Source organism: Panthera pardus, unplaced genomic scaffold (assembly GCF_024362965.1).
Source record: "Panthera pardus isolate Hobbes unplaced genomic scaffold, ASM2436296v1 HiC_scaffold_15, whole genome shotgun sequence".
Taxonomy (NCBI): domain Eukaryota; kingdom Metazoa; phylum Chordata; class Mammalia; order Carnivora; family Felidae; genus Panthera; species Panthera pardus.
This window is the reverse complement of record NW_026526710.1, coordinates 48,790,991-48,808,283: the sequence shown is the minus strand read 5'-3', so window position 1 is coordinate 48,808,283 and position 17,293 is coordinate 48,790,991. Positions and strand designations below refer to the sequence as shown.

Here is a 17,293-nt window from a genome sequence, read left to right as displayed (position 1 = left end):
TGAAGTGGTTGATAGCTAACATCAGGCTTTGCTGAAATTAATTTGACAAATTTATTCAAATTTGAGGGGAGATTCAATGGGAGTGCAGAAAGGAGAGACACCACTGCTACATCAGCTCGGGAGAGAGCCGACCCAGCTGAATCAGGCTAACAGTGGTCTGACTGGGATGAAGACACAGGCCGAAGAAACTTTACGGCTCTAGAATCTATAGGACTTGGCAAAAGATCGACTATAGCAAGAAAATGGCAGAAGGGTCACGATTATCATAAAACTTGGTAACTTGAGGTGCGCCTGGGTGGCTCAGTTGGTTAAGCATCGCCCTTGGCTCAGGTCATGATCTCACAGTTCATGGGTTCAAGCCCTGCCAGGGGCTCTGTGCTCACAGCTCAGGGCCTGGAGCCTGCTTCAGATTCTCTCTCTCTCTCTCTCTCTCTCTCTCCCTCAAAAATAAATAAACATCAAAAAAAAATTTTTTAACTGGTGACTTTGATAGGGCTTGGTGACATCTTTAATAAAGAGAGATGGCAGACCAAAAGGTGAGCAGGTTGAATTTGTTAATGAGATCTGGATCCACACCACTGTAGGAAGCCCAGTGGTTTTATATTTTTGTGAAACTTGCTTATGCAGTAAAGATTCTGGCTATTTATAAACAGCACAACCTATGGTTTCTGAAAGGCTTCTAAACAATATAAGAAAAAGTCAAATGCCAATGATTGATTTTCACATGAGTGATTTGTAAAGTTAATAATTATGCATAATAATAATTGTTATCATTAATCAATTGATTACCATGGGAACGACATAAATATTTTCCACATGTGAACCAAATGTCAGCTGGTGGCTTCCCAGATCTGGTAAAATTGTTGGAAACACAAACCAATCTCATGGCCGGTGGAAACCCAAAACCATCGTCACTTCTGTGAATCCCTGGGGGCTTGCCTCATTCTGGCTTTTCCTGCCTTCCAGACCCACCACTATACATCCCTGCTGTACCACCAGATGCAAAATTGTCCTTTCTCCCTGCTAGTAGAAAATACCAAGCCATCATAGGTTTAGTAAAGTCCATTGAAATTGGAAAGTAATGGGAATGAGTCATAACTTCTTCCAATCTTCTCCAGCCTCTCCCTACTGGATTATGTTGGAGGTATCAGTTTTTCTCTTCCTTCACTATGCAGAGACACTTATTTCAAGGCATCAGCAGCACAAAGTACTTTTCATTTGTTAAAGGGACTGGCTCTAGAAGGTGATTTTATTCACAACCATTTATTTTCCCATTACACTTAACCCTCACAGCACCCCCACTTTACAGATGAAGCAACTGAGGTGTAAAGAGATTGAATATACCCAAGGGTATGAACCTATGAAGTGGTAGAAAGAGAATTTAAATTCATGTGTGACTGACTCTTAAATTAAAACTCTTAAATTAAAACTAAGTTGGCCTTAAGAGGATGGGAAGATGATCATCTATCCCAGTTTACTTTGCTACTTCATAACTGCCTAGTTTTTCCATCAAATCTCTGTTTCAAAAAAAAAAAAAAAAAAAAAAAAAAAGCTATATACTCCTAAAGGCCCCCAATGAGTTAGTATTGTGAACAAGTTACAATAATTAAAACACCTGAACAAAAGAAATACAACACTATTATTTTTAAGTAATAAAACTTGGATGGGGACATAGGCCACACTACCTTGTCAAATCTGCAAGTTACACAAAGAAATAGCTAATACTGATGATGATGGTGATGAGGAAGAAGAGGAGGATGGTAATGATAGAATTTATCTAGCACTTTATAAATGTTGTGCATATATTGTTTAATTTATTCCTGAAAAAAAAAAAAAACTATGCCTTACGTCTGTTGTTATCACTCTTTTATAAATAAGGTTAAAAGGGGAAAACAGCCCAAGGTCACTCTTCTTGAAAGAACTGAAACCAGGGGTCTCGCCCAAGTTGTAAGGCTTATGCCCTTAACAACCAGCCTCTCTACTTCAAGAACCATGATATTTTCAATAGATGTTCCCTCTAGGATGGAAGTAAGTGCCATGAGGAACAAGGAATTTATACCTCTTATTCCCATCATTAGCTCTAGTGTTTAGAATGGTACCTGGAACATAGTACAAACTCAATTAATAACTGCTAAGTAATAAGGGAATTGAAACAAGGATGCGTGGGTGGCTCAGTTGGTTAAACATCTGACTTCAGCTCAGGTCATGGTTTCATGGTTAGTGAGTTCGAGCCCCACGTGGGGTCCTGTGCTGACAACTCCAGGTTTGGACTCCACTTCAAGTTTGGTGTCTCCCTCTCTCTCTGCCCTTCCCCCACTCATGTTCTGTCTCTCTCTCTCTCTCTCTCTCTCTCTCTGTCTCAAAAGTAAATAAACATTTTTTAATTAAAAAAAATAAGTGAATTGAAACAAAATACCTAAATCAGTAGAAGATACAAAAACATTAAAAAATAATCACATGTTGATGTTTAAAATATTTAACTAGAAGAAATATAGGATAGGAAAAACCTGACTTGAAAACTCTTGGTTTTATTTTATTTTAATTTTTTTTTAACGTTTATTTATTTTTGAGACAGAGAGAGACAGAGCATGAACAGGGGAGGGGCAGAGAGAGAGGGAGACACAGAATCGGAAGCAGGCTCCAGGCTCTGAGCTGTCAGCACAGAGTCCGACGCGGGGCTCGAACTCACGGACCGCGAGATCGTGACCTGAGCCAAAGTCGGCCGCTCAACCGACTGAGCCACCCAGGCACCCCGAAAACTCTTGGTTTTAAAAAAAAAATTTATATTTGTAATCCTCTGGAAGCTTAACAGGAATCCACCACTGCACTGTGGCTGCTAAAAGACTACTGTAATTTTAGAAAACCTTATAGCATGTATTTTTATATATATGCATATGTATACATCATATCACATACCACATTTGTTATATTGTATACAATTCTGATCACATATTTCAAAGGGGACAATGATGGTGCAGAGACATTTTAAGGAGGTGAGTGTGATGCTAGGGAAAACGGAAACTTTCTCAGAAAGAAAGGAGGATTTTTAACACGGAAAAGAAAAGACCTATGGCAACTATCTTGCAATATTTGAAGCCTGCCAGAACAGACACAAGTGCTTGCTCTTTTTTCTCTAAAAGACTTGGGTAGATTTTCAGCTCAGCATAAGGAGAAGAACAGATATTTAACACAACTGTCCGCCATCTTTCCACAATAAAGCAGTTTTGAAAAACTAAGGTCCATTTTGTTATAAATTGCGTAATTGAGAGGCTCCTGGGTGGCTCAGTCGGCTGAGCATCTGCCTTCAGCTCAGGTCATGATCTCACAGGTTAATGAGTTCGAGCCCCGCATCCGGCTCTCTACTGAGGGTTCAAATCCCAGAGCCTGCTTCAGATCCTGTGTCTCCCTCTCTCTCCGCCCCTCCCCCACTCGCTGTCTGTCTCTCTCTCTCTCTCTCTTTCAAAAATAAACATTAAAATTTTGTAAACAATAAAATAAATCACATAATTGATAAGAATAATTACCTACCAAAAAAAAAAAAAAAAAACTACTGAAAAGATTTCTACTTTAGGTAGAGAGCAGGACCAAATCAGTGACCTCAAATCTGGCTCTACGTTAGTTAAAATCAATTGGAAGACTGTGAAACTTTACTGATTTTTAAGGCCTCATCCCAATTGAATCATCATCTCTGGGAGTGGAGCCTGGAGAATCCATATCAAGAATCTAAATCTTATAATCCCCTCAGATGATTCTGGTGACTCACCAGGCTTGGGGATCACTGAACTAGATTACTTCAAAGTTGTCTTCTAACTCCCTCATTTAATGAGTCTTAGGAGATTATAGAATATTTTCTTTACCAAATAAATGAGAAAGATTTGTAGTCTGTAAAATGAATTTGGTCTAAATGGACATAGGTAGCCCTAAAATGCCAGCAGACCTCCTGGGTTGTTAAACAGGTTAAAATTCTTCTTGCAATTTAGTTCATGAAAACTTTTTTCATGTATCATGGAAAGGTAAACTTTATCTGGCCTGTTTCCCAATAATTAAAGTTCCAAATCACTGAAATATAAATAAATGACACTTTACTGTACTTACAGCACCAGTATGATGAAAAATTTGTTTACACCAGGAGGTTTTAGGTCATCCTTCAATCATTCATCCCCGTAACCAAACTACATATGCGCGCGAGCACATGCGTATACACACACACACTCACACGCACACACACACACACACAAATATGACACATGGTAAATGTTGGGCAATTACTGAGATGGAACAAAGGGGACCTTCAAATTCCATTGCCTTTTTAACCTTATATTTTTCTATGCAAGAATCTAGGAGCCCAAATCAAAGGCTCGAAATAATATTATTAATCATGACATACTAAGCTCTTTGTCTCTAATTCCATGTCTTTTAAACACATTAGTTTGATCTAGGTGGTGTCAAGTTGAAGAGTAAAAAGGAGTACATGTATTTTAAAAATATTAACAAATTTGAAGAGAACATATTAATTTTGGCTAAATTGGTTCCCTATATAAAGGGCTTCTAACAGGTATACAGGTAGCCATATGAAGGAACTCTAATCACTGCAAAAGGGCTACATTTGTAGATTTTGCTAATCTAAAATGAAACCTGTAAGGTTGGAATTATTTAGAAAAGAGTAATTGAAACCCCCTTCAGCAAGTTAATTCAGATTCTCCTAATTTTACTTCTCTGGTTCACAAGGTATCTTTTTTATCATGGTGTTTTCAAATTGAAGTTCACACACATCAAATAAATAGCATGATAATCAGAGGTTTCAATATCCAATACACATGCATTATTATCTGTCATTATTGTCATTGTCACTATTATAATTGCACATTGTAAAAAGAATGGAAGCTTTTCCACAGGAATTATTCACGTGTATTACTTTCTAGGAGTAATTGAATAGTTGACATTGCATTTAAATCAAAGTAAAATATGTGATGGTTTGTCTCATTTGTTTTATTCTTACGAAATAAGAAATGTAGAGTGATCTCTATTAGGGTCCTTTATTTGGATCCAGAAAGGTTCAGTTTTATGTACTGTCCAAATGTATATTTTCTTATAACAAGGCTCAAAAGATATCCAATGTAATTAAAGTGATAATTTTCTAAGAACACATAAGATAACAGCTGGGTAGTGAAGTCCTCTTCATTAGCTTGTATTTATATACATGAACTCAACAAGAATCTCAGAGAAAAATATTATTTTTCTTTTTTAACTATTTAATCGGGCTTGGTATGTTGAAATGAAGCCCACGTTGTGTTGCCAATATCTACAGATCAATAATCACTTCCCTTAGAGTTTACATAGAACTTTTCACTTCATTTTGGATAATCCCAATGGCAATCCCTTCAAGAGGCAAGTCAGATACTATTCATCTAGTATGAGAAATCAGAGGCTCCAAAAAATCAAGTAATTTATACAGAGTTACTCTGTCGAATGGCAAAATTAGCCCTAGAATCCAGGTCATCTGGGTCTTAGTCAGAAGTTATGGTAAAATAAAAATTAAAAAAAAAACAAATTTGAATTGTAAAAAGATCACAGGTGTGGTAGCATATGAAGGCCTAGGTCTCAACACAGAGTATGCTTTGACTGTGGGAACTTTCTCACCTCCCTGTAAAATGGAGCTCTATCTGGGACGTAAGGCTGTTTTGACAGTCAATGGAGAAAATGGTGAGGAACCACTCCAACGTGTTTTGTTAGTCTATGTGTTGCTTCTTCTGCACTGTTACTTCTCACACGCTTTATCCTATTTTTGGCTTCTGTGTGATTCACCCTCACCAGGTAGAGTTTTAAACTTTGTTTAGACTTAAATAATATCGATACTGGTTTGGAGAAGTGAGTGACGACAAGCTTTAGAAACAAGATGCTCCAAGCGCAATGCCATAATAAGTGAAATAGATGATGATATGAATGTAGTGATTCGGGATTTAAAATGTGTCTTCACTCACTAAGAAGGCTGCGCATGATGAACTTCAAACACTTCACCTTCACAGGAAACACACAGCCGCTGAGGGTAGGTGGGATTTCCTTTCCTTCCGAGGAATTCCTGGTCACATTCCCTGTGGAGGAGGCTGGCTGATTTAGAGATTCGTCTTAGTTTCTGTGGAGGCCGTCGCTGCTGCTGTGCTAGCTTTGAATTGTGTCATCGTTGGCGGGGGTGAGGGTTGTTGTCATTTGCCAGCTATTCAGTGGCTTAGGATCGGTAGTCTCAGGCCAGTTCTCGGGGGACAGATGGCAGCAAGCGTCTCTTTAGGCAGAGAGAACAAAGACTCTAGATCCCCTCCTCGTCTGCAGAGATGGTCCATCTAAATCGCTGTTGAAAATCACCAATGTGGATTGGTCCAGGGAGGCGGGCTTTATCAATTAATGAAACAACCTTACAAATGAATGTAAGCCATTCATTTATCTCCATGTGTCATTCGTGAAACACATTTTAAAAGGAGTACCTTTATTTAAATATCATAACGTAAATTTAATTATATTGCTTTGGTCACACTACCACCTCACTGAGTCCTTTCCTCTTACATCTAACCGTAGATAGTGGTCTATCTGCCACCACCAGAGGTCTGGCAGCAGGTAGGCGTGTCACATCGTGAAAACCACAGAATGGTGCCTTCCAGTTGAACAGCAATGTCGACACGTGGTAACTGATAGCAACCTAAAAAAGAGTATCTGCTCTCATCTTGATTCCTCTTATACTCACAGGCTGGCTGATTATTTGGACCCAAAAACTACAATAATAAAATCCTCTTATAATAGTTCTGTAACCATGCATTTAAGAGATTATATAGCACATCAGTCATGTATGTTCTCATTTCAAAATAAAAGAAAGGTACTTACTGCACTGAGTTCCCATAACCCCTCTTACCAGCCACCCCGATCACTGAAATCCTCAAAGTATGGAGCTCTTTGCTATCATATTCTGTTTTTGTTTCACAACTACAGGTCTATAAGGCATATGGGTACAGTTCCAAAGTACTGTGAATTCAAAGAAGTGAGGGGTTTTCTTTGTTTGTGACAAAATTAATATTGCAAGCTGCTATCACAGTATGCATTCTTCTGTAAGTATGGCTATACTTACTATCCACGATTCCCTGATAGGAGTTTCTCCAGAAGGTATTTTTTTCTACTGAGGCATATACAATGCATTCAATGGCACCAGAGTTTCATTAAAGGAATTCTCTTGTTCCCTTCCTTCACATGGAAATGTCATTAACTGTATTAAGTTAACTCTCCGAATGTTAGGTTCTTAACCAACAAACAGTGCTTCTCCACAAGGGCGTACTTTGCCAAGCGTCCTTGAATCAGAACGACAGGCTGAATATGTAATAATAGATTCAGAGCCACCACCGCGGGTTGTGATCATATTTAAGGGGAACCCTCTCGTATTTATTGACGTTTTCCTTCAGTCATGGTTGTTCCCTTTCTGCCACCACCACCTTCAGCCTTTCAGGTAAATGAAAAGTTCAATTATATGTAAAGCGACCGTTAAATCAGCAGGCCCCTTGTGGGGGTCTGGGCCTCCCCTCCCTGCTCCAATCGCAAGTGTGCTCAATCCATTACCCTTCCTGAGGATCGCACATCCATCAGGTCGAGTGTGCCGGCCAGGGTGCATCTTATAGCTTTTACTGCATATGAGACGTTGCAGGCCTGTTCTCAGGAACTGCCAGGCAGACTGGGAATCACAGTCACGGTTAATAGCAGCGAATTGCCAGCTCTTGATGGGTGGGTAGTCACTCCTTTCAGTGGTTGCCCCCTGGGGGAGAAGGTAGAAAAACAGAGGGAGGGAATTAGAGTGACTTTGCACAGTCGAGCAGGTTCATGCCGCTGGATCAGTGGCAAGCATTGGCAGGGCTCCACTCTGGGGAGGCTCAAAACAACCTCACAGTCTCATTTTTACCAATTGGTGCTGCTGTGTCGCCAGTGGTGCCCAGGGATGGGGTGGGGGGTGGGGGGAGGCTGGGGAGGGAGGGGGCGCTGGGAAGGAGATGAAGGCAGAAGTCTCAGCTAAATTAAACAAACAAAATGTCTCCTCGATACCCGTTAACCTACCCCAGTTAGCCCCGTGCTACTAATTGTACCAAACTGGTATTGGAAGTTCCCTGGGTGATTAAAGAGTTGGCTCACAAACTCTCTGCATAACCTTAATTTTTTCAAGGTTCTTTGAGTGGAGAATGGCTTATAATAATGATTTTGACTAATACGATTTTTGACATGCAACTTTAATGCTTAACCTTAGTACAACTCCAGAGCATTTCATGTGTACTCAGCTGTAAAGAGTGATGATTTAAAGGGATAATATAAGAAAAAGGTCGTTCTAGAATGAACCTCTAACAAATTGCATAAAGGGAGCTTATTATTCCATGAGTATGGGGATATGCTGCTCTTCTGATCATTTTTCTGCTTGGTTCAAAAAAAAAAATTGTTGAGACATGAATGGGAAAAGAAACAGGAAAAAATGAAATAGAAATCTGCAAGCAAGGAACATTCTTTTGATGGTTATGATTTCGTTGCCACTAAAGAGGCTCTACAATAATGTGGTTCTCCATCTCCTCTTTTGTTTTGGGTGAAGAATTCGCTCTAACAAGAAAATGCTGTTACTGGTTGGAGGGTTGCCTCCCGGGCCGGACCGGCTCCCCAGCAATTTGGTCCAGTACTATGATGATGACAAGAAGACGTGGAAAATACTCACAAGTGAGTGCCCTTCTTTATTCATTTACCCACCTATTTATTTCCGCGCAGAGCTGTCCTGATGGATGCGAAAACGTGGTTAATCAAATTAGACATTTTATTGATTTGTTACCCTTTGGAGGTCTGTTTATGTATCCCAGGGGATTTAGAGTAAAAGACTAAATTAACATTGCAGAGGTGGCCAATTTGGTCGTGGAATAGGCCTAAATTAAACTGGCCTAAAACCACTGCACGAGTTTGTGTTTCTGTGACAGAGAGGGGGTAGTAACTGAGATGTTCCAAAAGAAATTCTTCCGTTCTTTTTTCTTTTCTTTTCTTTTCTTTTCTTTTTTTTTTTTTTTTTTTTTTTTGGTTTCTTGAAAAGTGAAAGGTTGGTGAATAGCACTAAATTTTCTCATATCCTGATGGTTGTTTAGTTCATTTCTATGTAACTAACATGCATTTTGCCTTTTAAGCATTTCTGCTCGTTAATCTTTAGTCTGTGGAACTGGGTCTTAGAGAAGCACTCCCTTCTGTTGCTCCACAGTTTGGGTGGACAGATACCCAGGGCCTGTCCCAGCTGCATTAAATTGTGCTCGCAGACTTCGGCCCAAGATTCTCTTCCTCCCCTCCTTACAGGGTGACTGTGTTTTACAGCAAACCTCTTGCCTTGGGCACTGAGATTTGGAACTTATTGTTATATTGGTTATGATTCCCAATCTGACTCAGTCATGGAATCAAAAATCATCATTTCTTGAGTGCAGCAGGCTGTGTGCACCAGGCCCCTCGTGGGCACAGTGGCTGCACTGGTCAATAAAACTAAATTTTAACTGTCAAAATTGCCCAGAGCTGTATAGATAAAATAATAAATGAGTAATTTTGATCCATAAATCAAAGCCATACATTTAAAACCGCCAAAAGAAAAAGTTAGATTTTCTTACAGCGTTGTGTCTTTGAAGCAGTTATATATTTTATCAGCTTGTTTTTTTTTTTTTTAAATCAGTTCCTTTCCTCTTACTAAAGCCCTTTAAAAGAATAGAAACAGGACAACAGTTTGCCCATAAGAGCAGAAGAGGAGCACAGACATGTGAGGTGGTGCTTGAAATAATACATTTCGGAGCTGGCTTATCCCAGCGAAACTACAGTAGCGTCCGCGAGCACAACGCGGAAGCTCCCTGGACGCCTATCCACCACGGTGATAGTAAAGAAGTGAGGGGATAATAGCCGCAAGCTTAAGGAGAAGGAAGAAAGAAAAAGAAGTTAGAGATGTCTTCAAATGGTTTTTATTCTCTTTTTGACAAAAGTACTGTTAACAACGAGTGACCGACCGGTATTTTTAAAGTAAAACCAAAGAATCAATTGTCTGACACTTGATCAATAGAGGAAGTCTAGGCAGCATAAGACACGGATACTAGGGGGAGGAGAGAAGAAGGAAAGACAAAGATTTTTGAAGAGCGATGACAGACGGAGATAGACAGAGGCAAAAGGATATCACAAGTAATAAGTGACACTCGTTCACAAATCCGTCTGTTTTCCCAGACACACCGGGCAAGGTCCAATTTGTTATTGGTTTGAAGCCCTTCATTAAAGGCAAAAAGATTCACTAAAGCATCATGAGTAATACCTAAGAAAAGTCTTACATTCATTTTAAACCTTGTTCGGAGACAGGGTGGTCATCCAATTTATTCTCCAAACTGGGACACTTTAGAGCATGAAATGGGGACCTACTGATGGGACAATAGGTATACATTGAAACATAAGGTCACCCTACTCAAAGCTTTCACGTTGCCTGATTTAGCTTTTTACTTAGAAGGAACTGGTAAGAAGGCATGAACTTGAATCTGGCAGACCTGATTCAAACCCATGTCTATGATCTTGAGCGAGGCATGTAAATATCCCAATTCATGGCTTCTTCATTCTTGTCAGCACCATTTGAGTATTTTTAAAATAAAGTGTTTATAAGTCATCTGACGTTGTGTGAGCTCCACAAATTGCAGGTATCATGACTAGTATTGTAACATCACTACCAACATTAGCACAAGGATTGTGTATAGTTTTGTACCCTAGAGGTATCGGTCAACTCAGGCTCTCCATGCAGAGGAGAGACAAATTGCACTGCCACAGATACAACACTCGGACCCGCTGCCCCCGAGTCAGGAGCCCGTCTTCCATGGTTTTCATATGTTGGATGTGGCAATCCACAGACCAAGAAGTAAAGATAAATGGGTATCTATCTGTTGACTCCATTCACCAGGTTTGATGTGGAAGGAAACAAAGACATTAATGTATAGACTTCTTATAACGGGAGCATACTCCAAGACCTTGAACCTTTTTTCTACAGTCAGGCACACTCCTAGTTCTGAAATAATGTCTACTCCACTTACACTCTTCATTTCACTGGAACCTGTACTTTAAAAAATAGAGTTTATTACCTGTTGGGCTGTGACCACATGGCCCCAAGTGAGGGCATATTTTTCAGGTTGGTTGGAGAGATATAGACAGCTTACCTGGATGATTTCTGCTGTTGGTCTGTATTTTTTAATTCAGGCATCTTATTTGACTAATAAATAAGTCAGGTCACTGAAAGATTTCCACACTATTTGGGCCATCTAACAATAAAGGAAGAAATGTTTCTCACTGGAATAAAAAAACCAAAAATCCACATTCTCCCCAAATCCAATGAAGCATTATGGATTTCAAAGCTGCCCACTGACGTTCTTTTGACCCAGATGAACTGCTGAAGCTTCTGGCAGGGGGACCAGGACGACAATTAAGGCTAGGAGACGGTGCCTGGTTTGGGGTCTGCTTATTTATTAAATGGCTGTCTCCATACAAACAAACTAACAAGCTTAACTAGCAAACTCGAGGTTAGCCAAAGCCTCTGAATCTTAAGACTCCTTCGCCCACTTGGCTCGAGCACACATTTCTCAGCCTGTCTCCCAAATACGCTCCTTTGAGAAAGATGCCATTCCACAGACAGGAGCATGACCACCGCTGTGGGAGCCATACGGCTTACATGAATTATATAACAAAGAAGAATTAAGAGGAAAGGCAGTCATCCTCTCTCTCTTTTCTCACCCTGTTATGTTACGTTTTAGAATCACAGTTGAAGGGGTGCACAAATAATAAGTTGAATGGAGGAGGGGTGAGTAAAAGTGAGAGAGTGGATCTACAGAACATAAAGAAAACAAAATCCAACCATCAGCCAGTCAGCGGTCTGGTCTACCTGAACAGCAAAGGGAGCAATTATTCTCGCTGAAAAGACTGTTTTTTGGGAACATGCTGGCACAGATTGCGTTTTTATCCTCCCCTTCGGAAAAATCATTTAATATAGCATTATATAATTAATGTTGAGAATGGTGACAGACCTCCGTGGTCTCTCTTAAAAAAGTATCGAGAAATAACGGGCAAAAATGACTATAAAGTCCCTTTGTCAGTGCAAAATGTTAAGTAGTAACAGTAAACTTGGCATTGTTGTCCTCTTGATTGTTAATAATGGACGGGAGGTTGAGATGCACTTTCGTTCATTTTTATTTTACAGTTCTGCTCTTCCTGCATTTCTCACTCCTGCACGCAGTCTCCCGTTTCATTCTTAACTTATTAGAAAGCAGTACAGGAGACATGAATACTAAAATGGCCAGTGCAAAAAAACATGCCTCCTGTACTTTGCAGGCCCCAAATCCTTGGTGCAGAGATCACACAAAATAATTCCTGTGGTTACTCTGTACTTTTGATAGCACATTGCTTACAGATCAAAGTTTTTATGAAGCCCACATGTAGAAGTGGTTTGCATTCCCCCACCCCCACCCTGAGAGACAGCACTAAGGAGCCGTCTATTTTATTTGTCTTCTTCATTGGCCAAGTCCTTCACTGGTGGGGAAAGCTGTTTCCTGGGGACTGGCTTCCTTTTTCCTACATTTCGGATGAGAGAGTCTACTTATTAGGTGCCTTCTGTAAGCAATGAGAAGGAAAGGAGTTCAAAACAAAGATCCGTCCTTCCATGTGTCAAAGACGACTCCCCTTTCATAACGTTAGAATGAAAATTAGAAGAATTAAGTTAGCAAGGTTTCTTCGTTCTTTCGGCCACTGGGTTCCCTTTGTCAGAGGTAGGAAGAAATGCGTATTCTGCCCCCTCCTTTTCAGTTGATTTGCAGCTCTGGACTCTACCTGGTAATGCAAGGCTTCGGGGCCTTGTGTTTTTTAATCACAGGAAATAAAAGAAACCCCTGTGCCCAGGTTTCCTCGGTTGCCTCCTCTGATCCCTGGAGGACACTGAACTTGATTCCATCCACACAGGGGCGGCCCTGGGCAGGGTGTCAGCGATTAATTTTAGGAACGTCACAAAGATCAGAGGCTAACTATACTTTCCATAAAGGTTGAAGGAATAGTACCAAGAAAACAAATTTTATAAAAGACATTGAACTTCAGTCCCAAAAGATAAACACAGGGTTGATCATATCCAATATCCAATAATTGCTGATTATTCAGAAAATCGTAAACCTGTGTATTGATACTTTCATCTGGACTTCTTTCCTTAGCCCTTCTGTTTCTTGACCTCAGTTTATTTCTGTTCTTCGAGGATGTGTTGGAGGGAAAGTCAAGTTAGTCAAAAGCTAATATTCATTTCTTATGATTATTTATTTAGCAAGAAATAAAAAGTAAGTTAAATTGAGGGTTTTATACCTGTGGGTTTCCTTTATTTACATTATCTTTAGACCCAAACCCCACAAAGTATTTAATTTTATTTCATTTCATTTCATTTCATTTCTAGACAGATAGGTAGACTCTATAGGTAGTGCATTTCTCATTGCAGAAGAACCTCAGAAAACAATTAGGTGCTTCCAGAAGGACTCTGAAGCTGTCTGGGAAGAATTTAGACTTGTTTACAGACTTTGTTCCTTCATGTAACAAGCAATTATTAAATACCCACTCTGTGCTGGGTGGGAGGATAGAATGTAGATAAGATAATCTCTCGAGAACCTAAGGAGACAATTACAATAGAGTGTGCTAAGGGATAGAGAAGGAACCCTCAAGGTGCTAGAGAAGAACACAGAAGGGGCTCTTAGTCTAAAGAGGAGAGGATGGGGCACCTGGGTGGCACAATCAGTTGAGCGTCTGACTTCAACTCAGGTTATGATCTCACGGTTAGTGGGTTTGAGCCCCATGTCGGACTCTGTGCTGACAGCTCAGAGCCTGGAGCCTGCTTCAGATTCTGTGTCTCCCTCTCTCTCTGTCCCTCCCCCACTCACACTCTGTCTCTGTCTCTTAAAAATAAATAAGTGTTGGGGCGCCTGGGTGGCTCAGTTGGTTAAGTGGCCGACTTCGGCTCAGGTCATGATCTCGTGGTCCGTGAGTTCGAGCCCCGCGTTGGGCTCTGTGCTGACAGCTCAGAGCCTGGAGCCTGTTTCAGATTCTGTGTCTCCCTCTCTCTGACCCTCCCCCGTTCATGCTCTCTCTCTGTCTCAGAAATAAAAACGTTAAAAAATAAAAAATAAAAAAATAAATAAGTGTTGGGGCGCCTGGGTGGCTCAGTCGGTTAAGCGGCCGACTTCGGCTCAGGTCATGATCTCGTGGTCCGTGAGTTCGAGCCCCACGTCAGGCTCTGTGCTGACAGCTCAGAGCCTGGAGCCTGTTTCAGATGCTGTGTCTCCCTCTCTCTGACCTTCCCCCGTTCATGCTCTGTCTCTCTCTGTCTCAAAAATAAAATAAACGTTAAAAAAAAAATAAATAAATAAGTGTTTAAAAAAATAATAAAATAAATAAAGAGGAGAGAGAGGTTAGGGAAGATTTCCTCAAAATGACTTTCTGTGAAGTTGAAAAAATGGGTAAGAATTATTAAGGCAAAGAAGTGGATGAGGAGGTATTTTAGTAGGAGGGTCTAGGACTAGGAATGCCAAAAGGCAAGAGAGAGTTTGTGCCTTCTAGAAACTGAAATGAATTTACGCATCTTTTGGAGAGTCTGAGGCTAGGAAAGTATATGGTGGGGCTGGAGGGTTAACCACGAACCATATTATATGGGACTATTTCAAGGAATTGTTAAGATAGGTTTAAGAAGCAAGAACTGAGGAGAAATACTCTTCTAATTTTAGTTTTCAGTGTTAGTGAAAACGTAGTGATCTAAAGACTTTATATAATAGCATGGCAGTCGTCTCTTAGCTTGGAACTTATTTCAGTTCATGGAGTGGCTGTTTCCATGACTCTGGACAAGAAGAAGGAGAGAGAATTGTGTTTGGACTTTTTAAATATGTTAGCATCTAATTTTACCTTCAATGAGCTCAATTCTAATTTGAGATACTTGGCTGCACATTGCTATATATCTTGAATTATTTGCTACTGTGTATTCATGCCCCAGTGCATTAGTGGATTTTTCATAGATTTTTTTTTTTAAAAAAATATGTGTGATGGTCACTCCAAAATACTGTATTTCAAGGAAGTTGGGTGCCTGGAAAAACTAGTTGACTTTATTTCTGGTTTATACCTCCCTTGAATATAGCAATTGCTTTTTCTCCAGAGAACAGCATGTGTACAAATAATTTTGATGCTTTCTTTGCACACAAGCTGTAGTATTTGCTACTGAGTCTGGTAGAAAGGAGGTATGAGTCACATGGGCTGCTTAAATTTGTTCTGTGTCATTCCTAGGCAAATTGCAGACTAAGTCTGGCAAGCCAATGAATGTGAATACTAAAAGATTAGATGATCTCCTTGCCCAGCCCTCTCATTTTACACATTAATTTCATTCATTCAACAAATGTAATTGAGATCTTCTATGCAGCAGGCATTGTTCTCAATACAGAGAAAACAGTGCTGAGTCAAAGCAAATATTATCACACCAATCCTAGATTTTGGTGGTGCGGGGGTTGGGGGGGGGCAGTATTAATAATAAGCCCAGATAGGGGCGCTTGGGTGGCTCAGTCAGCTGAGGGTCCAGCTTCCACTCAGGTCATGATCTCACAGTTCGTGAGTTCGAGCCCCGCGTCAGGCTCTGTGCTGACAGCTCAGAGCCTGGAGCCTGCTTCGGATTCTGTGTCTCCCTCTCACTCTGTCCCTCCCCGACTCGTGCTCTCTCTTTCTCTCTCTTCCTTTTCTCAAAAAAAAAAAAAAACATTATTTTTTTTTAATTTATAGAAAATAATAATAATCCCAGATAGCAATATATAATAATAAAATGTGATAGTGTTCTGAAGGAAGAGCGTAAAGGTGTAAAAGGTGTATAAGATCTGTAGTAGAGACGGCTGATTTAGTTTAGCTTTTCTAGAGAATGTCACCAAAGAAGAGGCATTTGAGCTAAGAACTGAAGGATGAGACAGAGTTAGCCAGGTAAAGATGTGAAAAGAAGATTGTTCCAAGTTAGTTAATGATAAATTAATAGTAAGTACTTAGACCCCACAGAAAGAAGATGCATGGCTGAAATCAAAGAGTGAAGGGGAGAAAGATATGACATATGGCAAAAGACATTAGCAGAAACCAGACCATGGAGGCACTTCTATGGCAGGTTCACAAATTTGGCTTTTACTTTAAGTGACTGAAAGAGAGAAGGTGTCATACCCAGAGTCACACGATGATTTAGTGGCAGGATGAGGAAGAGAACACTGGCCTCTGTATTTCCATCAAACAGTGCTGCCTCATGTACCACACCAATCTGTCTCACCAACAAGTGCCATTAGTCAAGAGCCCAAGCAGATGAATGAGATTTAATCTGTGCTGACCCATTTCACCCATGAAAATCTAAATGGATCCAACGTACTTGTCGTAGTACCTCATTCAGAGACTAAAACTAGTATAGGTTAATTGAATGAATATTCTACTCCTAGAGGTTAAGAATATTATCTTGGTTTATGGACTAAACTGCAAATTATGAAAATTTGCATTTCATATTACTGGACAAGCCATAATTCAATGCAGGTTTCTTAACATTTTCACTCTTTGAAGCAGTATCAAAAATGAAAGAACAAAACACACACAAACACAGACACACACACACACACACACACACGCACACCACAGAGTGACATCTTTCAGGACAGATAGATCTGAATTGAAATATACCCCCAGACATTTGCTGACTGTGAGATCTTGGAATGCTGCTTTCACTCTGATCCTTCTCATCTGCAAAGTGAGTATAATTATACCCACCTTTTTAGAGTTATTGTGAGAATTAAGTCAAATCATAGAAATCAAGCTCTAGGCTCAGTATCTGGAAGATAGCTGTTCCTTAATAAATTTTTAGTCTATTTAGTTAGTTTTGCATATAATCAAACAGAGGAAGCCAAAAGGTTGAATCTTGTCTTTCATCAAGGGTTTGAGAAAGAAGATACACCTTTGATTCCGAATGAAATTTCTATTTCTAGCATGAAACGATGTGTGTCAATCAAGATGGACTAGATTACGCTGTGGTAAGAAACAACTCCAAGATCTCAACAAAAAATTTATTTCTCACTCATGCTATGTGTCCAACACGGGTTGGCAGAGAGCAACTGTTCATCAGTCATTAAGGATCCAGGCATATGGGGCTGCATCTTAACGTGTATTTCTGTCATCAATGCAATGGGGGAAAAATGTGCTGCAATGTCTTGCATTGGCAATTAAAAGT

The 17,293-nt window shown here is 40.1% G+C and overlaps 1 protein-coding gene across 1 annotated transcript in view; it reads left to right on the top strand.

The window, feature by feature from the left end:
- The window catches only part of KLHL14 (kelch like family member 14), a 102,929-nt gene that overhangs the window by 20,138 nt on the left and 65,498 nt on the right, over positions 1–17,293 (top strand). Inside the window, exon 2 of the mRNA XM_019465450.2 lies at positions 8,606–8,727. Within this exon, the coding sequence (XP_019320995.1) occupies positions 8,606–8,727 (122 nt within the window). The remainder of the gene's footprint in view (positions 1–8,605; positions 8,728–17,293) is intronic.